General features: G+C 41.7%; 1 protein-coding gene across 8 annotated transcripts in view; it reads right to left on the reverse strand.

Annotated features, from left to right (window-relative positions):
* PPFIA1 (PTPRF interacting protein alpha 1) overlaps positions 1-25028 on the reverse strand; it is a 52390-nt gene extending 27362 nt beyond the window's left edge. For 6 of the 8 annotated variants that reach the window (XM_040066180.2, XM_040066184.2, XM_040066181.2 and 3 more), the window contains exons 1-9: positions 24214-25028; positions 22832-23095; positions 4892-4993; positions 4222-4386; positions 3295-3369; positions 2762-2863; positions 2309-2530; positions 1480-1626; positions 806-940 (exon numbers count right to left, since the gene is read on the reverse strand). In XM_040066180.2, coding sequence (XP_039922114.1) covers positions 806-940; positions 1480-1626; positions 2309-2530; positions 2762-2863; positions 3295-3369; positions 4222-4386; positions 4892-4993; positions 22832-23095 — 1212 coding nt within the window. In that variant the 5' untranslated portion in view covers positions 24214-25028. The remainder of the gene's footprint in view (positions 1-805; positions 941-1479; positions 1627-2308; positions 2531-2761; positions 2864-3294; positions 3370-4221; positions 4387-4891; positions 4994-22831; positions 23096-24213) is intronic. The other 2 variants (XM_040066186.2, XM_040066185.2) reach the window with 1 other exon arrangement.
* Between the last annotated feature and the right edge of the window lie 895 nt (positions 25029-25923).

Below are 25923 nucleotides of genomic sequence, written 5' to 3' on the forward strand. Positions count from 1 at the left end.
TAAAAGTAAAGACTGAGTGCATTTTCCTGACTAGCCTGGACAATGGGATCCTTTGTTAGTCATCATGGCAAAGCAAAAAGCAGCAAGCAGAGACAAGGACTAAGATACAAATTCTACCTTCCTAAGCTTGGTGGCAAGTTCCAAAACTTTAGCATCTTTAGCAGCAGAGCTCCCAGGAGACAAAAGGTCAGACTACAGAGCCAGTTAGGGACAGGAAAGATAACAAGGAAAGAAATGAAACTGAGGCTTTGAAAGAAAACATGCACACACACACTTGAAAAGGGTCATTTGGTAGTTAAATCAATATAATTCTTTAGATTTCATTACTCCATTTGCAGCCCTCTAAAAATCTTGATGTTTGGTAGCACCACAACTTTGCTTGCTCCGCACTTGCTTCACTTAGCTAGCAGTGGAAGAAATTTAGGTTTCCCTTTCAGAAACATTTCATGTTTAGAAGACCTTATGTCTATTATTGAGTAATTTTAATAAAAAATCCCAAAAGCAATAATTCAGAGAGCTATTTTTAAGATGTGGAAGAGTTAACAGAAAACCCGCTCGAGTTTCAAAGAGCAGAAACTAAAAGGAAAAGATTAAATAAAGAAAAAAAAAAAGAAAGGAAAAAGAGTAAATCAGTGTCTTCAGAGAGATGAATGGAAAAAAAGTAGGAAGTAAACATAAATATTTTCGGAATTTTTGGTGGGAAAACTGGAAGCCAAATGTAACCAAACCAACAGCAGGAACAGATGTCCTGCAGTGGGACACCGATGGAGGAGGGGGTCAGGAGGACACAGTGCCACCACCTCACCTTTGTAAGTGCTGCCACTCTCTGTGCCAGCTCAGCCTCCACCTCTGGCAAAGTCTCAGCTTTCCTCAGGGTCTGCTGCAGCTTTTGCTCAGCCAGTTCCAGTCGCTCTTGCAGCTGCCTGTTCTTATCTTCGCTCTGCAGAGGGTTATGGCCAGCAAGTTTTGAGGGTTAAAGAAGTGATTAGTTAGAAAGTGGTTGGCTAAACAAGCATTTCTGCCTTATAAAGTTGGACTATTTCATGTCAAGCATTTGTCAAACTTCCTCTCTCACTAAGGCAATAGCCTGTAAAAATCATTATACGCTCTTAAATCTGAAGACTTTAGCTCAGAAAGAGTAATTCCCACCCACAAAACTAAAGATGCCTGGATACACATACAGTAGCTTAAAAGTCCATAATTAATAGGCACAACAGCCCTGCTGCCCCAGGATGAAGTGCACTAGACTTCTCAAAACCATTTCCCTTTCCCAGTAAAGCTGTCTCATCTTTATTCCCAAGGTAAAAAAATCTCTACAGTATACGACTCCAGCTCCTGAAAAACAATCACCAATAACAGCACATTACAGCTGATATTTATCTTCCTAAAAGCAAAGTGCTTCAGCACGGCATGAACATTAATTATCTCCATTAGCTTTGTGCTGAGCAAAGTGTACTTAATCTCATTTGAAAGCACAACCTGTCGGTGCATGGAGTCTTTAGTGGCAATTTCGTTTTCAAGTTTATCATTGAGGTCATGCACGGATGTAGCTTCACGTTGTGCAGCGAGGTAGCGTTTCTCCAGAGTGGTGATTCTCTCCTCCATGTCCTCCTTCTGGGCCAGAGTCTGGGCAGAAGCCAAAATGGGAAAAAAAAATTATTTAGTGATCAAATTAAAAAATTAAAAAAAAAATCAGGTCATTCTTCTCAGCAGAAGATGAAGTAGAAAGAAATGCCTTTTTAAAACAGTGAATGATTAAAAACCACTGGTGTTTATTACCTTACACCACACATCTGCTACTTTCCTTCCCAATGGTACACACAGGGCAAATCTTGGCTTGCTGGGGATGGTCAGAGAATGTTCTGGGATTTCAATAAGCTCCCATTCTATCTAATAAGGATATGTGGGATCCTGGAGATTAAGGATTCAGCAGTGACACCACTGAAATTAAAGGGATTCCTCAGCCAAGTGCATCTTATAAAAAAGGAAGCATCAGTAATAAGCTGAGCATGTATGACAAAAATCAAGCAACTCTTCCAGAACATGCTGAAGTTGGCAATGCCAAATCTCCAATCTATTAATGAAATATCTAGTTAGTCATAGATTTATCCTGAAGGCAAATTCTCTTAAGTGACTGGTCTTTTAAACAAAAACCAGACACCCATCATGTCCTAAAAACCCATTTTCTTCTCATCTATCAAACCAAAGACTTCCAAAAACATAAAGGTACAACTGAGCACCAGTGAGACTAAAATTTTATAAAGCAATGGCATTGTGACTCCTCAAATCCTGACAGTTCCTTCCTCACCTCTCGAACATCCCTCTGTAACTTTGTGTTCATTTCCTCAGATTTTATTAAGTCTTTCCTTGCCGTGTCTAGATCTTCTTCCAGCTCTGTTACTCTGCTGGACAAAGCAGTGAGGCGTTCTTTCATTTGTGTCTGCTCTTTGTTTTGCTTATCTATGATGTCTTGGAGTTCAATCACTTTAGCAAGGTTTTCATCGTGGCATAATGAACCATCAGAGGATCTCTATGAAACAGGGGGAAAAAAGTGTATTGGCATAATGCAAATAAGACAAAAAACATATTGTTACCTGTAAACACCCCCTCCCTAAAGATAATTTTATTGAATAGGCTGCAAAAGCTGAAAGACTTTTTAATTAGATGATCACTCAAAAATGTTTTATTCTGGTTTAAAATTAAAATGTTATAGTTAATGATTAAAAAACAGATGTTAGCTAAGCAAAGTAAATAGCTGTACCTTCCCATTTGTAGTTGGTGTGTTTTCTTGTTCATGATTTATATCCAGCATCCCATCTGGAAGCGTTTTCTTCTGATTATTTTGCTCTTTCAGAATCATTAACTAAAAGAAAAGTTTACAGACACATGTTTCAAGTCAATTCCTTTCTCACTAATAATATAAGGAACAGCTGCAAAAGCAAAGGAGCAAAATAACAATTACTGACTCTACTGCCAGGTATGTATTTATAAAATCTGGCACAGGCACTCAAATACCTTATGCCACTGCAAACCCTTATTTTAAAGGCACAGGAACTCTTTTTCTTGGTTAGGTTGGGATTTTTGCGGGACAGAGAAGGTGTCAGGAGGTTGAGGTTTGCCTTTATTCTTCTCCTGCTCTTTCAAAGCAGCTAAGTTAAAAATTAACCATTATTCCATTTGGCAAGAAATCAAAAGGAAGAAGTGAAAGTGAAACTTAATAAATTACTCTGTACAAATATTGGCTGAAACACCCACAGTGGACACATGAAGCCTCCTTTCAAGACAGGAACTTACCTCTTTATGTGTAGTACCTAGTTCTTCTTCCAATAAGCTACATCTTTCAAGTGCTACTCGTAACCTCTCCCTTACCTGAAAGGGTAATTTCAAATTATTTGAAATCATTCAAATCAAAAAGAAATCAAGTTCACTTGCTGCCATGCCTTTACAGATAATAAATTACAGTTTCCATTACACTTAGAAACCTCCTTAATCTGGAGTCAGTACTAATTACAACACATGCTACCAAAAAAAATAGCCAAATATCTCATAATCTAGCTTTTCCTTTTTTGTCCTAAGCAACATGACCTGTACATTTAGGCACTAAAGAATTAATCATACCCAGAATTTGCTTGTCCTTCTGCAAGGCAGACTGGCTTTGCTTTTGCTCATTTACAAAACAAAAGAACAGGTAAAATTCCACTCCAAATCATTTGCCAGATTTTATATGCATAAGGGTTGATGCCTCTCAAGGCATCAGGGTCACAAAGTCAGGTAAACTGCAAGTTGGCAACAAAATTCACTTAGTGAACTTTAGCAGCTGCACATCCTGCTGCTATTATCATGCACAACGGAAGGGAGAAGTTCTCTTAATTCAGATTTCTATCCCAGTGTAAGCAGATTCCCCTCCTCCTCTCCTCTCTAGTCCATTCCTCATATTAGATAATCAAAAGGATAAATCCTGATGCTGTACAGGTAAGCAGATGTGTGCATTCCTACAGCAAATATATTGCTCCTGAACCATGCCGAGTTTACATTAACACAGTTAATAAAGTGCTTGAATAAACCACAGCACCTTGCTTTAGCTAAGTACAGCATCTTAATTTAGGAGAGCAGTAACTAATGTAGTTACACTGCAGAGATTTCTACAACTTCAGTACAAAAACTGCCTGGCCCACACAAAAGAAATAGGATGAAAATATGTTAGGTACAGTACTTCATTACCTTTTCATCAAGGGCTTTGTGGTGCTCAAATAAAGACTTTAGTGCTTTGAGAACTTCTACTTCACTAGAAACTCCTGCTGGAGACTGAGCTTGCCTCTTCACAACAGTCATCCTGAGGGATCGCTCATGCCTCGAGACGAGGCACTCCAAGTGTTCCAGCAATAGCTAAAGCAAAAGGGGAAAAAAAAGAAAGGAACAATGTTTATTCCTGCTCTGTACAGCTGCAGAAAACTTTGCCTCCTAGAACATCAGGGTTAGAGTTCTAAACTTCAAATTTCAGAGACAAAGGATATTGTATTGAGCGTCAAGGCTCGTTTTTAACATTTCAGCTGTATTAGCACTGTAAGCTGCTCAAACAGAACGCCACAACCTGCCCACTCTGCTCCTCTGATTCCAGAGCTGCAGGATTACAAAACTTTAACAAGAAATCTGGATGGCAGATAGCAGTGTAGTCTTACAAGCTTTTCCTGATTCTGCACAGCAGCATTTGGAGCTTTGCACAAGCTGCCAAATCTTCTCCATCAACACACGCACATTTGCATTTCCACGGGGATTCATGTACGAGTATCAGGGAAAAAAATACTTTTAGGTTTTCAAATTCAACATTTGTTCTCCTCCCTGTAGCTGGATGCTTTAACAATGGTGAGCTTGGAGAAGACAAGGAACTCACCCTCGTGTTATTTCTTTCTGCTTTCAGCTCAGCAATTTCTTCTTCCCTCTCAAGCAGCTGCTCTCTGCATACATTCAACTCTTTTGTGAGTGCTGCAAATTCCTGGAACAAACCAGACAGAAATATAAGCACATCAAATATCAGGACACAGTGAGAGTGGATTCATATGAACACTTGACAGTTCCTTGAAGCATTCATTTCAGATGTGCAAGGCCAATACAACTGTATAGCCATGCTAAGCCAGCTTCAGTTCAAACACTTAAAACCTTTATGCTGCCAACTGTAAAGACAAAAGATGTTTGACCAGGACTTTGAAAACTTGTTCATGTCTCAAGGCAATTATATGAGTTGGGGTTTCCCTGGTAAGCAATGGGAAAAACATATCTGTAACACACTTAGTTATGGTTTCAAAGAGTTGTTGGTTTTGTGTGTTTGGGTTTGTTGGCTTTTTTTAACAGCTGCCGAAGGAATCCTGAAAAAACCAGAGCCCTAAGCACAACAAAATAAGGAAACCAACAAACATGACAAATTTCAAGTCAGTATTCATTTGTGAGCAACAACACATGATCCTGATAGGTACCAGAACACAGCTAAACACAGGAATTTCATTCATGCCTTCCTTCATTTCTCACAAAAGGGAATGAAGCAGCCCTTTCCCTGCTAGAAATCTCTGAGGATTAGAATCAGAATTTTCTGAAAGCTGAGCCCGGGGGCTCAAAGCCCTCACAAGGCTCACCCTTCAAATCCAATAAAGATTTCACCAAACAAAACCCAACCAAAGTGAAATAGTACGGAGTGAAGTGTCACCAGGGAACAGGAGCTGAGCTAACTCACATCACATACTGCATGCTTATTACTGCAGTGACCATGGTCAAGATGAAAGAATATCCTCCTACAGTCTGGGCTTTCTTGGGAATGATTGTATTAATGTCTGCAAGAGCTACTGCAGCCTAAACCACTTCCCCTCTCCATCAACAGCCTCACTAAAAATATTTAATATAAAAGACATTCAAATGTTCTATCAACTCAGGGAGCGCACTCTGAATAGAACAAAAGGTACAACTATACACCACACTTCAAAGCAAACACAAAGCATAACTTTATCTACCCTGGCAAAATTTCAGTTCTAATCTGAACTGCACTGGAAATGAGAATTGACAAGTCCATCCTCTAGAAAACAGCCTTGCAAGAAAGCAACCCTCATGTCTTTTCAAAGCAATTTCTAACGTGAAAATAAATATGCCTCAGTCATTCCAGTGGCCAGCGAACATGTCGGGAGCGCTTGGATAAGAAAACATCGAAATGTTAGTAAACAACACTCCTTTCTGCTGTCCAAAATAAGGAAAATACTCATGAACAAGAGCCTTGCCTAAGAAACAATGGACTTGTACAGCTGACCTGGTGATTAGCAGGTCAAGGTCAACACAAAGAGCCAGCTAAGTGGAGACAACTGCTGCATCCCTACTTTCTCCAAACTCTGCAAGACATGCTGCAGATCAAGTGAAAGCTTCAGATGGAGCTGTTTTGCAGCAAAATTCAAAGTGACAGAATGCACATGCTTAAAAACAAAAGGCCACATCAACCAATTAAGCACATCTGCAAATTCTAACATGCAGCTAAAATAAGCAGACACGGTCAAAAGACACCGCAATGTCCAATATTCATTTGGTAAACTTTATTCTAAAATATACACATGACTGAAAAGACAAAAAATACGTTGCACAATATACACCTGGAGTGAGCTCCCCTTCCAAATTAATAGCAACATAAGAGTAATTTTAAAAACTCCAAAAATGCCAACATCAACATTTAGAAACGTCAATATTGCCCAATTCTCCAGATGACAGTGGCCTGACGTGGGAAGTTTTATATTTTTCCAACCTGTATCACAAGTCTTGAGAACAGGATGAAGAGCACAGCAAGGACTACCAGACGCTGTCTCATCATCCTGTTTCAACTTCAAATCACTGCATAGCATCAATACATCTCTTTTTATCTGTCTGAGCTTCCCCATGTGAAAACCAGCTGTATATTTGAAAGGAAGGCTATTCACTCTTCATTCAGATGGTTCCAGGACAGAGAGTTCCAGTGCATTGCATACTCCTGTGTAAATATAAATTGTAGCACTAATAGATCCCAGTTGTGACACGAACCATCACGCTGTCAGATGACCCAGAGCAAGAGTGCACACAGGAATTTATATTGCTGCTGCATAAACACACTGACAGGGATTGCTGGCATTGCATAACACCTCCACTGCTGTTTGTTTTGACAAAACTGAGTTGCTTCGACTGCTATGAGATCCCTAAGAAAGAACATTTGAATGTCCTTAGTTTCAGTTGACACTGCCAAGAGACATGTCCTTTCTAGTTTTAATACTTACCTTCAATGGGAGACAATTTGTGATTTTCTTAAGCAATTCAAAAGGAGAGAAACTATTTGCAGCTTTATAATCTCGAAAAATTTCGAGTTGTCACACAGTTTCTTCCTTGGTGTTAGATGAATGTACAGAAAGAATTAAAAGAAAAAGGAAAGAATCCTGAGAAACTTTCCCACTTGTGCACAAAGCTGTGTTACTTTTCTGTAATTAAGATGACTGAGAGCAACAGAATGAAGTTCTGCTCTGCTTCTGGCTGCCATCAAAATAATAAATACACAGCACTGGGGATTGACGAGAATGGAACTCACAATAAGCACTTCAGAACTCTCACACAAATCGGTGGGAGAGGGCTGAATTTACCAGGAAATATTCCCTGCTGATTAGAACATTCTGGCAAACACCCATGCTCTACACTAAACTGAAACATTGACTGAAGAAAGTAACTCTCTGACCCAACTGAATCATTCCAAACATGTCACTCTTGCTGCTAGAAATAAATATTCTCAACAAATGCCACATTGAGCAAGTAAGTTGGTTCTCATTCACTAATACATTTTCTGGGGGTTTTTTTGTTCCCAAGCTCCAGGATTTTTTAAAGCAATAGCATTTCTTCTGCCTCAACCTTCAGAGCTGAACTTCAACCTTCAGTATTTAGATGCCACAATATAAGCATCCTTCCAAAAGCTGGATCCACTAGAGCTGAGCCTGACACACTTGGGAACTTCCAAGATCCCAGTCCAGGAACATTGCAGCTTTCAGGGAACAGGTTCCCTTCATGTTCATCACAAACATAATCCACAGGTCTCACAGATAGCACATCACAGACCGATAAATGCTACGTGACAGGAAGATAATATTTAACCCAGGGGAAACACTTGAAAGAAACAGAGGTAATTCCTGCAAGTCTGTTAATATAAGCTGTGTATTAGGGATGCTCTACAAATAACTGAATTTGTTTGGGATTTGATCAAGCAGAGAAAACCTTATTCCACAAGAAAATGCAACACCACTCGAGTGCACAAGTAATTGTGAATTACAAGCAACCACAAGGCCAAAAAATGTATATAAATGATGGAAATATATGTAATAAAAAAGAGAAGCATTTAAAATTAATCAAATATTATTAAATACTGTAAAGCAGTAACTTCAGGCAGTAGAAAGATGAGGTTGTGACTGTTGCATCTTTAGGAACATCTCTGAAATATATAATTGGAATTATGTGTTTAATCTCCAAGTGATATTTTGGTTTGCTGTTATCATTCTGGTCTGTAGACTGAATATCAAGCAAACCACTCACAAATCTGGGCAGCTGAAGAGAGCAGGAAAAGAACAACTAGGGAGAGTGCAGGACTTCAGGGGTGAAAACCAATGGGCTCAGAGATAAGTTTCCATCATGATGCTTGTACTACATATAAACGACAATTATTCCAAATCATGACTGCATGCATGGAAATGCCGAATATAAAACAAAACATGCAAAGAAAATTTAAATAACTAGGCTTATTTCTAGAGTATTTCAGAGTCACTTGAAACCTGAGGGGTTTAGGCAGCACACAGTGACCAAGAGCCCCAATATAATTGAAAGTTCCCAGCAAGCAAATTTTCATACCTATATATATGCCACAGGATTGTTTTTTCAGGCTGAGAATCAGAACTATGAAGTTATGAAACAGTTCAAGGATATCAAGAGCTAGATGAAACTGAGAACTGACTTGTTTTCACCATTAAACCCAGCCTTGGAAAAAAATCATAGTCACACACCAACACAGATTGTGCTTTGCCTGCTCCATGTAGTAAACCACATTGCTTTCAGCTTTTCCATATCTCTGGCATGTGCTAATGGGAAAGAGAAAAATCAGCCTAGAGTGTGCAAAGAAAAATATTTTCCTTTTCACCTCATGAAAATAATTTCCAGTAAGTATCGAGCAGCCTGAATTGACGAGGCTAGAAACATAAAACTAATTTCAGACATTAACAGAATCGATTCTATGAAACGAGTTTATCTTTTGCTCTCAAAACTCCAGAACTTAAAAGGGAGTGTAAGAGAATAATTCAAATAATACTGAAACATGGATATGTCAAATTCTTGTGTTTCAGAACATTGTAAGGCTTTTCATGCTCAAAGTAGCTGTTTTTCCAAGTGGAGCTAACTACCCACCAGAGTGAGAACACACTGGAGCTCATTACATAATTAGTGTATTGGCCTCCTTTCCTATTTCTGGTTATGCATAAGATGTTTTATAACTCAAAAGACAAGCACCAAAACAGAGGTGCAGATTCTTTTACCGCCAAAAAAAATCTCCACTTCCAACTAGGGGCACTGAGATATAGAAAAGGTTTAATACCACCTTTGGTTAACTCTCAAAAATCTGTATCTTCTTTGAAAAGAAAAGCTTTTTTTTTTTCCCCTCTATCAAAACCTGCAAAACTGCACAAGTGAATATTGCTGCCAGCTAGTGATCAATACTAAACCTGAGTGACCTCTTATCATTCCAGCCCTCTTTTTTAGCAGGTCTCCTTCAAGTGTCCCTCTTGGACTGACCTATCTAGGCTTTGTCATTAATGCTGCTCAATCCTAAACAGGCAATTAAGTTTTAACGTGTTTACAGTTGCATAATGTTATTGCTCTGGAATGAAACTCTCGCTGTTCCCAGTCCACTTTGGAGCTGGAAGCAGAATCAACTGCCTGGCATTTGACAAGCCAAGAGCCAAAGGATAGCCAGCAGGTACCAAACATATGCCCAAAGGCAAAATGGAAAAGCTTATAGCAAGCCCAAGTCTCCATGGCAATAAGTAGGTTCCCAGTTACCATCCTGAGTTGCCTAAATTTATGCGCAGCATTCCCTGAGCCTGAACTACAAAGCACAGAATCCAGACTTCAGCGCTGGGAGCTGCCGGAAGCGCGAGGAAACGTAAACGGAGAAAGGTAGGATTTGGCAGCTTGGCAAAAGGAATGCAGGAGCTGCAGGAAAAGGGAGGTAGAAACACATCAGCTCCATGTTCTGTAACTCCCCTTCCTCGATCTAACACATTTCAGACATATCCGATTTGGGGTGCAAGGGGTGAAAGCACCGGAACCCAAACCTGGATCCAGCCTCTTGCTCCTCTGAGAATGAGGGGTTTTTCTTTCACCACATGAATCCCTGCTCAGACCTCAAACACACAGCAGCAAAGTCTGGATTGGGAGCCTGCAATCCCCTGTGCACTGAGCCCTGGAATCATTAACTACAGCCTGTCCAAACCTGGACTAGCAGAACCCTTCGTGCCTGGCCTCCTGCATTTCATTTTCCCTAAAGCCAGCAGAACGGTGCTGTTATGTACACAAGGACAGGGGCAAAGCCTCGGGCAAAACCAGATCTTTGTGCATCGCTGGAGAGCCAGAATTCCCTGATCACACACTGAGCTTTGGACTGAAGGGACACAGGGCAACCTTCCAGGCTCTCCATCCATCCACCACGGGGAACACAAGTCACACGGTGACACTACACACCGTCCCTACGAGCCTGTTTGCAGCCGATGTGCTGCAAGGCAAAACCAAGCCACAGCTGCATCCTACACCCGCTCTGCAGTCTGAGAAACTCAGGAAAGAGAACATGAGGTTGTTTAAGCAAGTCAGAAAACCTCATCCAGTCACTCCTACAACAACCTGCAGCTTGCTCTGTTTCTTCTGTAGAGTAACCAGCCTTGGGATCATCCAAACATTCCGAATCCCTAATTTCTCCAGATAGTCTGTTAATCTTTTCACCAGCCTGAACAAATCCACACAGCTTGATCAAAGCAGGGTAGATCACAGAGGGTGATCAATTAACCCAGAGCAGATACAACCAGCCTTTTAAACCCTTTCAAAAAGCTACAGATGTGTATCAAACCAACCAGTGAAGAACTCTACCGAAGTACCTGGTTTTTCTCCCAGGGCTTTCTCCAAATACTCAGCTGAGGGGGCAAACCCTGCAAGGTAGCAGAATGCACAGAGGATTAACAAGAAATGAATGTGCTGAGCACTAACTTGAAATACTAGTTTTAAGTTATTTTCTTCACTTGTCTTTGTAAAAATACTTATGAAATGTTGCCTCTTTTCAGGCAACACCGTGGATCTTCTGAGAAAGGAAGTTCAAACGCTGAAGAATTATGAGAGCAAGCACAGGAAATGCAGAAGCAGCCTTCAGACTTGCATGAAACTTGGCATGTATTCATATGCAATGGTAGCAGAAAACCTTCTTCCAATCGCATCCTTGTGTTGTGGCTATGCAAAGAGTTCCACCTTAGCTGCTCCTCAGTGTACAGGAATACGCCCCCTGAAAGGGCAGGTAAGGCACAGAAGTATTCAGAACCATACCAAGCTTGTTTTCCTTGGAAAAATGTCCAAATCAGCTAAAATGTGCATCAGGAAAACTTTAGTCATCGTTGAAAAACAGGCTTTTCAACTTGAGACAGCTACTTTGTGCGGAGCAGTAACTGTTGAGAACAGCTGATAACAAAGTATTCCTTTCCAATACTGTACCGCTCCAACACCAAGATTCCAGAGTAACAGTTTAATGTAGAATAAGGCTACAATACTTGGGGGGCATTAGAAAATCAACTGCCTCTCATTGACACTCCGAATCAGTGAGTTCTAAGGGTTTCACAATTGGAGTTACCACATTCCTGCACCCCCAGCCTGGTCTATTTTTGATTAGGAACTAATACAGTAAAGTAGCAGCACAACTTCTTTGGTGTAGCTTTAGGCATCTCCATTTTTGGAGTCCATGTCAGTGAAGAAACCTACCCACACCCATACCCACCATGGCAAAAGGAGAATACACTTGTACTTAATTAAAGAGCAAGAATCTTGCGTTACCAGTTTGTCAAGGTATGGGACAAAACCAGTCTCCATCTTTAATTTGACAGTAGAGGGATTTCATTCAAGTTTTTCCTCTCCTCACACAAAGATGGTCAAGATTTCCTGGGATTCCATGCTGGACAGCACAGTTTGCAATCCTCCTTGGGGATGCCAAACTGCAGAACAACTGCAAGATGTGCTGACAAGATTTAAGAAGCTCTGTAGTTTTCCTGGGACCCCCACTGTGGAGACTAAGCAGCTGTAGCAAGACCTTTTAAGTTGTAAATAACATTGAATTTTAAGTTTACTCAGGCAAGAAAAAAAAAGACATTTCTACACATGAACTCTAAACATACTGCACTCACAAGAAACGGCACAATTCTGGCTCAGCTGGCATTAAATATTAAATTCCTATGACTTTTATGAATTACAAATTATTTAACCCTTTGTACTCCATTCTGGTCATCTTACATGCCTAACACTGCAGAGTTTTTTTTACAAACAGACCCAGGACAAGACCCGTCATGCACAACTATTTCAGCGACAAGATACTCCTGCTTGCAAAAACCCTGAGCAGCAGCTGAGGCCCTGCCCTGCCTTATTCTAATCGTTCATCTCGGCCTCTGGTTGCCAGCTTTAGTTCTGTGGCTAGCAGCTGAAAAGTACATTTTTCACACTCTGTTAAGAGGGAATGCTTGGGAATACCTGAATAAGGCTGGCCAAGCCGCCCTCATTAAACAAGCACCAGCACGCAGTTCCCCCAGTGCTCTCCTATTTTATATATATGTATTTATTATTTTTGCCAAGTGATGAACACTCCAGTCTTATAATTTCAAACTTGTTTAAGCACGTAATACTCGCTGAGGACAGATACGTGCCTTCAGCAGGAAATTCAACTTACCAGCTCTTCACATTTTGTTTTTCCTACTTCTCTGTACTCTATCACCCTGATTTACAGGCTGAACGGATTTATTGGGCTAAATGAAGCGAAATATGTCCAAATCTGTGATATTCTGAATAAATTCCACTGGATCGTTCCATGGAAATGTTGCTCCTTTTTAGCAAGTACTCCAAAATAAAGCAATTCCAAAGTCCACACAAAAAAAGCACAGTCTCAGGTGCTACAACAGACACGTCTGCTATCTAAACACAGAAAAAAACTAGGAAAAAATCAGCAACGTAGATTAAACATTGAAGAGCTGCTTTAGGGGGAGGGTTAAAGCTTTTTTAAAAGTTCAAAGTATTTTTTGTCTACCACAAAAAAAAAAATCCATAATGAACAGTTCTAACTTGATGACTACCTGAACCCAGACAGCAGAGGGAAACCAAGAAGATAAGCAAGGCTATAATGCAGAGAAGAACTAAAACAAATCAATCAATGATAAATAAATGAAAAACAATTAAATTAATAAAAGACAGGGGCAGGCTGTCAACATGGTGTTACCACTAACAAATGCTGAAGTGAAAGACGGGTTGGTGGGGAACCTGTGAAGCTCCTGAATTCCACACTGGACTGAAAACAAGGGAAAGATGATGCAACAGGGAAGCCCTGCCGCCTCCTACTCCGTTGAGACAAAAGAAATGCTTGGCCCATTTCTCCTCCTCTGCTTCCCAGGACTTAATCTTTTATAACCATAGTACAAAATTCAGGAGAGGGTTATGCAGTCTCCACAAACTGCAGCTCCAATGGGATCACAGTTACACCAATGTCAGTATCAGCATAAAAGAGACCCTGGGAGGGGAAAAGGACAGCTAAAACCCTAAACAGCCATTCCATTTCCACTTTACATGAAGCAAAGTGATTCCAGATTTCTTGAGACAAAGACCCAGCTTTTGGAAGATAATGGTGTGGAACCACACCCTCCAAAGACATTCTGAAAACTCGAGCTGCATGTTTTAAAAAATAAATTACTGAATGCACCTGCCTCGTGCTCTTTAACATAAGGCTAAAAGAATGTTATGACCTTCCAAGCATTTTCCCATGAACTACAAAAAGGTGGTCATGCTGTACGAAAAACACATTACTCAAGAATAACAAAAAGATCCACAGTGGTATCCCAAGGCATCCCTGAAATGATCTGAACCAAACTTTTAGTCATTCCCCCAAATGTAGTACAGTAAATAGAGAGAACTTTGAAGGGATAATCTGAAATTAGTTTACCTAACGCAGGCATAAACATGTGGAAAGCCCAGCCAGATTCACCCACACATCCAAAAATCAACCTCCACATGGGCTCTGCTCTTCAAGCCTCGGGTCTCCTGGGTGCAACATCATTCTTTACATCCAAATTAGATTAACTGAAGAACTCTAAACAAGAGAATCCCATTCACTGATTTTAATTTGGATCAGAAGTTTCTTTTACTTCTAGGTTTCCAAAGCAGCCCGTGCCTTAAATCCCAGTAGAAGAAGCAAGAGTTTTAAGTGTGAGATGCATCCAGGACTTCAAATACCCTTACACAATAGAACCTCAAAGTATTTAAAATTACAGAGTCCAGCTTCCCACTGGGAACAGCAAATCCACAAGTGCAAGATACAGTGAAAGGCCCAGCAAACAAAGAATTTAGGTCTGGTACTATTGGTTCAGCAAGGCTAACAGAGTCCCATGACTCCCTGCATGTTCAGCTCATAGGTTTCCCAATTACAGATAGGAATGCAAAGAAAATGAGAGTTGTGACTCTAACATTCTGCTGGCAAAATATATATTGCTAAATGATTGTGACAGGCTCACATAGAACAATTGAGAATCCACAACTCAAAGCCACAAATCCACAGTTTAAACTCTGCCACTGATCAAGACAGCAATCCCTTCAGATGTGTACAGAACTTCCTTCTCACCCATTTTCCTTTTTTAAGGCAATTTGGGGTTGCACAGTGAAAAAACTTCCATCTCAAGCATTCTGTAAAGCAAATGAGGAATTCCACTTTGAGATCTCTCCCTCCCTTTTCATGAATATGCTTGAAAATTCAGAAATAGTTCAATAAAAGTGCTCACTACTTGTGGAGATAGCCATGGATATAGTAGCAATAAAAAGCCAAGAACTTATGATCCTCTTTATTGAGTGAGCCCTCTCCACACTGAAGAACATGTACCTTTTACACTAAGGGTTTTGGTGGCCAAAATTAGTTTTCAAGTAATTCAAAATAAACCCCATTTCTCAGCACTGGACACTGTCAGTGTTGAAGACCAATGATCAACAGACTTCATCAAATGCAAGGCAGTTTCTTTACACTAACATCCACAGATCTTTCAACCATACATCAAGCCAGACTCAACTTTGTACACGCCAACACAAAAATTCTTTGTTGAAACTGCACATCTTAAGGTGGCTTTGTTTTGTTTGGCTTTTTGAGCTATGTACATTACTCAGCTCCAAAGGTTTATATAATTAAATCCTTATACTGTGCACTGTTCTGTAAATTTGAGGTAGGGAAAGAAAATCTCACTTCTTTCAGCAGTACAGTGTTTAACAATCTCCATGCTTTACTCATTTTTACCAGACAACCTACCCTGCCATTCTATATAAAAGGTAAATATGCCTCTAAAAACAATGTTTTAAGTGTACAGAACCAAATTTTATATGCATTTCTGTGAGAGGTAGGAAAAATATAAAAAAAGCAAGCACCGTGTGCTTTAGAACATTTCTCTGCAATTGGATACCCAACTCTACTATGTACTAGCAACAGGAGTAAAGCAAACCACAGCATGGCTCAGACCATACCCAAAGAGAGACTAATGTTCTAGAGAGAAAAAAAAGCAAAGAAGAAAAAAATGTTCATTAAATTAAAAAATGAAATCAAGAGCCGTCCATTTCCCTATTGCAACAAAGAAAAATGCTTATTTTCCAAAGAGAAGTTCTTTTTTCTCCTTAACAAAACTCAAAAGGCCACAAATCAAAATTTTCAAGGTTTTTTTCCAAGTGACCCTTTAAACAAGTCCTCGTTTAAAATCTGTCCTGAAGATGTCTGATTATGCTCAATACTGCTCGTGTAAGCATCTTTTCATTAAGGAATCACAGAATCCTTGATCAGTTTGAGTTGGAAGGGACCTTAAAGTTCACCTCTGCCATGGGCAGGGACACCTTCCACTCGACCAGCTTGCTCAGAGCTCCATCCCGCCTGGACTTGAACCTTGGTGCACCTCACAGCATTTGTAGAACAAAATACTAATTCTAGATATTTATCTTTCTGAAAACATAACCAGAAGACAGATGAATTACAGGAATATGTTGACTGTTCTTATTCATATGTATCCATCAATAGCCACGGCATATTTCAAATCCAACCAAAGTTCTATTTCTGTTAAGACCTCCACTACCATCCTCAAAAACCATATCCCCAGTAGGCAGGAGCATAAACACGGGAGCAAAGTTCAAGGCCTCCGCGGAACAGCAAAACAGAAGATTAAGCAACAAAGCTTCTCTTTTGAAAAATTCTGCAGCTCCAGACACTGCAGGAACAGGCCACTGTCAGGATGATCAGAAGAGAAGGAGCTGATTCTCAGCAGAGCTGACATGAAACCAAAGGTCAAGTCTGAAAGAGATAAAGGTCACAGGCAAAAAAAAAAGAGGGAACCAACTACTCACACCAGCTTAGAGGAAAAACAACACATCAGAATGAGAGTGAGCATTAATTTGGACTTGTAATCACACTCCTCCAATTCCAAATATCCAAACTCCCAGAGCAATCTCCTCAAGTGACCTACAGATATGGATTCAGCTCCCTACAAAATCATCTGGAGTTTCCAAAATGTGGGAACATTATTTCCCTGTGCCTCTGTGAAAAAGTCAAGTTGAATAAAAACCTCACTCCGTTCAGTGGCAAAATAATAATTCTTCTTTCAGCCCAGAGAATGTGAAAACATTTTTCCTGGCAAGAATTGCATTACATTTACACTTGGGGAACCCACAGGCAGGATTACCAAAAAAAAAAAAAAAAAAAGACACTTGGAAAGTTATGAGCATCCAGATTACCTGATTTATCTCTTCTTGGTATTTGCAGCTTGAGATGTATATACACAAGAGATTATGGTGAGTATTTTCTAATATATGTCAACAGATACCAGTCAGCCTTTAAGTGACTTAAGCTGCCTAAATTGCCACAAGCAGCTTACACAAAGACCTCTGTCATATTCCTTTGAAAATGGAAAACTAAAAAATAAATCCCCAAATTCAATTGTGAAGTATATTCATTCCAGTTCTGAGATGCAATGCTAACTTAGGGAGAGGAAAAAAATTACCAATAAGCACTTAAAATGCTCTTTCCAAAAATTCAAGGTCTCTGACAACACTCTTAACTATAAGGGGCCTGCATACATTAAAGCACAATGTGTCCTGCTAATTCTGTGATCAAAACCTACAGTGAATAAAAGCAACATTCAACTCTCCTAAATATATTACAGAAAGGATGAAACAAAGTCTCAGGCCAGTGGACATTAAAACACTAAGAATCTGTAAGGGGGTAGAGAATTGTGCTCTTAATTCATATTTATCTTAAAAAAAAAAAAAGCCAAGGGTTTTTTTTTCCCCTGGAATTGCAGTTATGTAGCCACGTTGAATCTTCAAGTCCTGCTACTAAACATTTTCAAAGCACTTTATAGTTAGTCTTAGAAAAGAATGGAGGAAAAAAAATGAAAGGCAACAGGGGGAGAATTCTCTAAATACCAAAAGACTACCTGTTGTACCAGAGGCTACAGACAAGCTAGCACTGATGAGAGTACACATGTGATGATGTTCACCTGGTTCTAAATATATATTTTAAATACTTTGTTTTGATTATAGCTCTTTTCACCTTATATACAGCCTGGGTTTAGGCTGCAGGTTAGACTAGAGCACCCCAAGCATTAATAAACCCACAGTCAGACATCTGTCCAGAGCAGCACAAAAGTAAGGAAAAATAATCACTAGGCTCCTGTTTCAGGGCCTCCTCCACTACCAAAAACAAATAAAAAGCATTTTTGTGCAGCCACCAAAACATTCTTCCTACAAATAAACTAAGGGAAATAAAAACAATCGTTTGGGACTTCACCAAATCTGCTTATTCAGGGGATGGATGGGACATCATTCAGCAGCAAAACAGCAGTAAATTTCACCCCAAATTTAAGAGCAGTAAATTTCACCCTCAAATACAAGGAAACTCAAACTCCAAATTTAATCTAGCTACAAGGTCTATTTATAATCAAGCAAACCTTAAATTAAAAGCACAGTATAAACAGCAAGTTGCTAACAATAGGCAAACAGATGTCTGCTGGGCAGGGGTGGGATGTTTCAATAAACAAACCCAAACATATCCACATGAGAAACCAACGAGGAACCACTGGAGACTCAGTGCTCAATATATCCACTGCATTATTTAAGTGTAGCTACTCCCTTTTGCCCAAACATAGAGCATTATTTCAGATAAATTCATACTTTGAAGGTTTGGAGCAAAAGGTGTCTGCTCCTGTGCCTTGAAAAGAAAGAAATGTCAGGGAAGCTGAGGTTTATTGATAGTCAGTGAAGAATTCTGAATGCTAACTCCTATCCCTGCCTGACTTAAACTAGTGTAAAGCCAAATCAGTTCAGTAATTTTACTAAGAGTAAGATTTAGCAACTGGAAGTTAACACAGATGTCTGAAGATGCAACAGGAAGAGTCCTGCTCATGTCAGCTGTCAGAACGGGGCAGGAGCAGTGGAGGATGCGCCTGCCCTGACATCCCTTTGGCACCTCCAGGATTCCTGGGCATTCTGCTGAGATTAATGGCTGTTACTCAGAAGTCAGCACCAGCTGCTGCCAGAGCAAGAAGTGCAAGCTAAGGCACCTGGGGCTGAACATCTGGGAGCACTGGAAACAGAGCTGCACTTCTGAGGAAAGAGCTGAGGAAATTTCAGCAGCTGCAGCATCTGGCATGGCCTCTGCTTAATGCGTTCTCAGCCACTGTGTTCTTCGTATTAGGTACGATCCAAAACCTCATTTCTACGTCTATGACATCCTGTATTACTCAAAACTTGCCTGGAGGAAATCCAAATACTGCTATTCATAAAAAGGCAACAAAATCCTTAAGTCCATCATTTCAAAACAATGCCAGGGCAGTATTTGGGACAGGTGTTTTGGTATTTCTTACGTGTGAGGCTTTGAGTATTTCTGAGATTGTCTAAGGAACATCACTCTATAGGGACACACCTGAGCTCCACTGAATACAAACATGAACTGACACACACCATTTTTAACTGAAGACTCAAGTAGCGATAAAATATTCACTATGGACAGAAAGCAACTTTTACTTTTACCTTCTATCTTGTACAGAAAAAAAAAAAAGTACGATAAATTTCAGACCAAAAGATCAGAGGTGCGAGATTAAGATGTATCTTAATATCCGTTGCTTCACATTTGTATTGCATTTATCAGCTTATAAAATTAACATACATATTAAAATTTTCATCCTGATAACAACTGCTGTGAATTCACCGACTGTGCTTTTATTTGTGACAGACACCAGAGCCACTGGAGGTCAAACTCTGGTCTTCACCATCCAAAACAAGCATCACGTTTTCATTTACAGAAAACATCTACATGAAATTCTATCAGCAGAAGGAACCCTGGCCTGCAACACTTTAATAGGGGGAACTGTAGTAACCTGGGCCTCATCTACCTTGGGCTCAAAATTTAACCTTTAAATACAGTTTTACTGATTAATTTATAAATTTGAAGCATACAAATCTAAAATTTTGTAGAATGCACTCTGAAAGGTATGTAAAGGGCACAATTAAATCCACTAAGGCCACAATTAGAATCATAACCGAATATGTTTATGTTATAAAGTTCTTCAAATTAAAAAAAAAAAAAAAGTTAATGCTCTTATTTTTTTTCTGTGAAAAGTTCTAGAAAGAATAAAAATTAAGTTCTAGCACAGCACTTTGATTTCCTCAAGCTCATTTTCCAAGGTCAGAGTACAGTTTGACTGGGGTAATCTGTAATAGAAGGAAACTCCCAGAAAACAAAGAGCATTGCCAAGAATCCAGTTATTTTATCAAGGCAGTGGTGATGTATTTCACTTCCAGCTGTCCACACTAAAAACCCAGAAAATGTCAGCTCTGCTTTGAGTAAATGTAACAGATAAAGCACATCTATATAAGATTAAAATGTGAATTAGACATCCACAAAAGCTGCCTTATCCTAAATAGCTGTCCCAGGTTTATGGAGCTAGAAGTGATGCCTTAAATTCCCAGCTGCCCACCACACTACATGTGTGCTTCTCTGTGGCCCCAAAATCTGCATCACTGCTGCAGGAAAAACTGCATTTACTTTTAGAGTCTAAGAGGTGCAAACACTGATCTGCCATTTTGAAATTAATTATAAACACACAGAAGTGTCAGCTTCTTTCTTATACACAGAAAACTCAGTGAATGAAAGGAATTAAGCACAGGGATGCCATCAGAAACTGTCTTCATAGCAAAACCAGAAGAGTAATTCTGGTGTAGAAGAAATCCATCTGGCATTCCTGTTTTTATACCAGGACTTCCCATCAGTCATCAGAATGGTCTAAAACTGGCTGGCTCAGCTAAGGACCTGAGACAGGAAAAGTACACATAGAAACAATTCAATACCTGTTAAGATAATGTAGTCTAAAATCAGCTACAAAGACTTGTTACAAACCAAGTCTGAGAAAGAAATAATACTTTGGTTACAGAATTATTTAGTGATTCATGAAATTACGCTGGTCTTTGTACAATTAGTTAAATTAACCTTGCAGATCTACTAAATTGAAAACAACTACTATGATTTAAAAAAATTTAAATCTGCACTATTATCCTTCTTTGCTGGAAAAAATATAACACAGTTATTATTTTATTAAATGTGAAGATTTCCTGACTTTACCCTCCTTGCTAAACAACGGGTCACTTGAGGCAGTAGTTCAAAAGAATGCTCAGCTTGAAATAATTAACAGAAAAGCTTGAATAGTTTCAAATATTAGTCACCATAAAGTTTTTACAGCGAACACATGCTGGAATTTAAAAAAAAATTGTTTCACCTCATCAGAAATTCACAGCCATGAAGGAACTGACTCTACCATAACAACAACAAACCCTGCCCAATACAGAAGTTACTTCTGATGTAGCAACAATAATGAAAGTGTTTCTGATTTTTGACACCACCACAATCACTCGACTTAAGCACCACTGAGGACAAAAATAGCAGTTCCACAGCACGAAAACAGTTATTTTCTAACAGCAACCTACCAAAATCCATACGCTGCTGTATGTTTATGAAAAATTGCAGTAAAATTTCTCCCTCGACTGACTTGCTTTTCCAACAAATTTCACATGAAACCATGCAATTATGGCACTCTTGAAAAGGGGAACTGTTTTTTAATCTTTCAGAAATGGTTAGAAAGTGATGCTTGCATGCAGAAAGCCTCCTAGATTTAGGAAGGAAAGCTGAGAACTGAAAAGGAAAAAGAGGAACAGCAGCGTTGAGAGCTGGGATGATTCTGCTCAGCCACAAACTCAGGTCTAACACTCTGCAGGTCATGCAAAGTGGTTAACGGCCTCCATTAATGTAGCAGACCTGACACAGAGGATGAGGAGAAGCCACAATTATTACAACAAAAAACCAAAGAACGGTATTTGCCTGCAGCACATGATTTAACACAAGCAGCAGCAAAGGTTGGAAACTTCTTTCTGATTTTCATCATTGTAACAGAACTAGATTAACACGAGTAACTTTTTTGTTTCTATCCCTCAGTAATTACCAAGCACCAATTACCACAGGGGAGTCGTACAGTGATCACACTATAATGAGAGCAGTGAAACAGAAAGATTTAACACCACTGTTGGAAAGGGTATAAACAGTAATTACAGTATTTAAGCATATGGGAACATTTGGGGGAACCACCACCACACCAGAAAGCACAAGGCCGTCAAGAGTTAACCAACACCTGAAAGCAGCCCCTGCTTTGCCTAGAACCAAATGCTTCCCAACATGTCCAAAGTCCACTCGTATTATTTTTAACTCAAATGGATAAAACCCAAAGCGTTCTGCAGACACCAATCACCTGTCCTAACTGCGCTCCTTACGTAACAAACCTAGCACCGCATGCCATGTGCATCCTCCACAAGGTGCTAATTAGGAGCTTCTAGTGGGACCAAACAAAATAAAACAAAATAAAACAAAAACCAAATCCAAACTTTTCAAACTTAACTGAACAGGTTAAACAAAACACTCAGACTTCTACATCGCCATGACAACTCAGCATGCATTCACCAGGTAGCAGTCTTCAAGGTTGTAAATCAAAGTCTGCAACAGTGTCAGAATGGTCTGCATGGAATTCACAGAATCCCAGAATGGTTTGGGTTGGTAGGGACCTGAAAGACCATCCAGTTCCAACCCCTTGCCATGGGCAGGGACACCTTCCACTAGATTAGGTCTTAATTCTTAAGTACATGAATGCATCAGGCAATTAAGAAATAGCATTTTAAAAGTTGCAGAAAAAAGTCCATCAAGTTCTATTAAACAAAAGGATGCAGATACCATTCCACATTTACACTAAGACAAGGAAATTCCAGACACTGGGGAAGCAGACTGGAGGGAAAGGGTTGCTCTTCTCTGCTGTCCTTGCTTTTGCATCTTTCCCAAAGTGAGCCAGTGGCAAGAGATCCTTCAGGATAGATTCATCTTCCCCTAAAACGACCGGCCCCCTCAAACAATGCGCCACAAAGAACACAAAAACCATTGAAAAACCCCTTCCTTCCCAAAGGTCCATACCTGTGGAAGTGCAGTATTGAGCTGCCTCTGCAAGGAATCCCTCTCATGGCCAACCTCATGCAGCTTGCCCTGGGTGAGCGCGAGCGTCTCCTGAGTTTCTCGGAGCGTTTCCAGCAGGCGATCCCTCTCTTCCAGCATGGACACCATCAACTGCTCAAAGTGGGAATCAGCATCTGACTGCAACGGGGAACCTGAACCGTGGCCTCCATTTCCCCCAGCGGGAATCTCGGCCTCACTGATGGTTGGCATCACCTCACACATCATCTTGAAACAAAACCAGACACGACAAAGGCCAGAAATTTGGGTCAAACAGATCTAAACAGGAACTTCAAGCGCTGCCCATAACACCCACTTAGCTCTTCCCCATGACAGCACCAGCAAGGGTTGCCAGCACCTCGGTGTTTGCCACTATTTCATTAGGAGCGGAGAAAAGGTACACTGTCAACTTAATCAAGGCTTGGCTTCATAATGAGAATCTCGTGACTCCTTGCAAAACCAGATTTTTGCAGCTACGTCTCAAACTGTGACCTCATTTTAATGGATTTATGTTTTTGTGAGGAGTAAACTGCTGCCGAGATCTTTTTGAAAAAAAGAAAGATAAGGCAGGCAGCCTGACACCAAAAATTATACACTTCACCCGCTGACTGATTACACTGCACATTTTGGGAATCATTATCTGCTTCTTCCACTGCTTCAAACGTACAAAGATTGTATCTACAACAGCACTTGGAGCTTGTGCTGGCTGTGGAAGGTTTATGGTGGTGAAGGTGATGTATGGTAAACAAGTGGCAAATCCAAACAGTCCAATCCGGGAGACAAAAACACATAAAGGAAGATAAAAAGCAAAAAAATTCATTGTGAAGTAGCAGCAGCTGTCAATGCGGACAGCAAAAATAAAGGTAAGCAAAAATAATTAAAGGCAGAGGATGAATACAGTTAACAATGCAAATGGGAGCACTGCACTACTGGAAGAGAGCACACTGTAAACTGGGAGCACCTTTGAGAAACCCTAACAGATCCTTACCAGAGCTAAGGCATCAAGGTTTTAAAAAGCACGGGGAAAAAAAACCCCACTGGCGTAACTCCTGCACCCTGAACCACCAGGAAAGTTCGTCAGGCAACCTCTCTCAAAAGCACAAACCTGCAAGAACTTAAGGCAAAATCAGGAAAAGTAGCTCCCCCAACCTCTCAGGTACCACAAACTTTGTTCTCAGCCTTAAATCTCATGCTCATATCTGAAAAATTTCAAAAGAACAATCCATTCTGAGTCTTACTGTGGGTCCTCTCAATCCCTTGAAAGACTTGGAACAGTCTGAAGTGCTTTGTAACATTTTCATGCATGATTACGATAAGCCCTGAATTTTCACCACTACATTATTTACCTTGCTCAATAAAACGAAAAGGATTGGTAAACAGGCCCCAGGTTTCCTGCAGCACCAGTTCTTCTCTGTTTTAGGAGTTCTCTGTTATCCCCCAAAACCTTTTGGATTGCAAAGCACCCATCCAGCTTCAGTCCAATGACTGTTTAATCGAAACACATGGGAAAAAAAAAAATAATAATAAACCCGCCGAGGAAAGAGCAGATCCAGTAAAAAGCAGCAGCTTCAGCTAACTCGCCAAGTCTCCGGTACAGAAGAATGTGAAAATAAACTGTCTCAGCTTCCCATCCCTCTATTACTGGCCCATAGGTCCTGCAACAGCTGGGATGGAGGAATCATGTGCTGACGAGAAAAAAAGAAAAAAAAAAACAACGTAGTCCGATGCAGAGGTGCAACAAGCTTCAATAGTTCATTGCTCATAAATTCCACTCAGGTCACAATCGCATTATTAAACGGAGTACGGACAGCAGGGGAAAACAGCACGAGCTTTCCCGCAGAGGATTTGGAAAAGCCTCCCTTCTTTTCTCTTCTATTAATTCCAAAGGGAAGCTCTCCTTCCAGTTCCGCGGGTCTTAGCTCAAACATTTATAATCCCAAGAGCAAGGCGCTGGCGTCGCTTTGGAAGGCGAGCGGGGAGCGAGACCTGTTGTTTCCTCCGCACCAGTCCCGCAGACGATGCTCCGCAAGCGAGAGCGGGGAAAGAAAGGACCCGGCAGCTCCGGGGGCACCGGCCCGGTCCCGCCGCTGCCCTTCCCCGCGGAGGGCCCGGCTAACAAAGCTGCGGGCGGAGGACGCGGGGCTCTCCCGCTCCCCCCGCCCGTCTCGGGGAGCACCGGGCCGGGCCTCCCTGCTCGCCTCTCTCGCTCCCCGCCGGAGGCCCCAGCGGCCCCGGCAGCGCGGCCGGCCCGGGCCCCGCGCAGCCCCTGCGGAGCGAGCCCGCCCTCGCTCCGGCCCCTACCGAGCGGCGGGGGCTCCGCCGCGCCGGGACGGTCCCCTCGGGCCGGGCCCGGCTCCGCCCGCCGCCGCCGCCTCCACGTCCGTGGTGGCCGGCGCGGGGTCGGCTGAGGCCGGGTGGGTGGCGCCGGCCGCCCGGCGGTGCCGCCACGGCCTCAGGGGGCGGCGGAAGCGCTGCGCGCCCGGAGAGCCGCGATCGCCGCCGCGGCCCCGCCGCTCCCGGCCCCGCTCGCCGCCGCCTCCTCCCGCCGCTCCCGGCGCGCTCCGCGGCCCCGCATAAATCAGTGCGGCCCCCACAATGCACCGCGCGGGGCGGCGCGGCCGCTCCTGCCCCGCTCCCCGCCGCCGGGGACCCGGGTTCGAGACCCGCTCGGCGCTGCCCGCCCCGTCAGCGATGCCGCCCACGCTGCCCGTCCCGAGGGAAAGGACGGGACAGCCGCAGCGGAGCCCCGAGGCGGGAGGCGTGCTCGCTGAGGGCTGGGAACAGGGCAGGGCTGGAGTGGCCCCGCAGCCCGTGCCGGGGCCTGCGTGTGGCGGGATCGCAGCGCCTCGCTCGGCCCCGGCTGCCCCAGCCCGCCGCCGGCGAGCCCGGAGACTGTGACCTGCGCTGGGCACCGCCGTTCGAAAGGCCGCTGAGGGGCTGGAGCGAGTCCTGAGGAGGGGGTGGAGCTGGGGAAGGGTCTGAAGCACCAGGAGAGGCTGAGGGAACTGAGCCTGAAAAAAGCAGGGACATTATCACTCGATAGAACTCCGTGAGAG

Source organism: Hirundo rustica, chromosome 6, assembly GCF_015227805.2.
Source record: "Hirundo rustica isolate bHirRus1 chromosome 6, bHirRus1.pri.v3, whole genome shotgun sequence".
NCBI classification, from domain to species: Eukaryota; Metazoa; Chordata; class Aves; order Passeriformes; family Hirundinidae; genus Hirundo; species Hirundo rustica.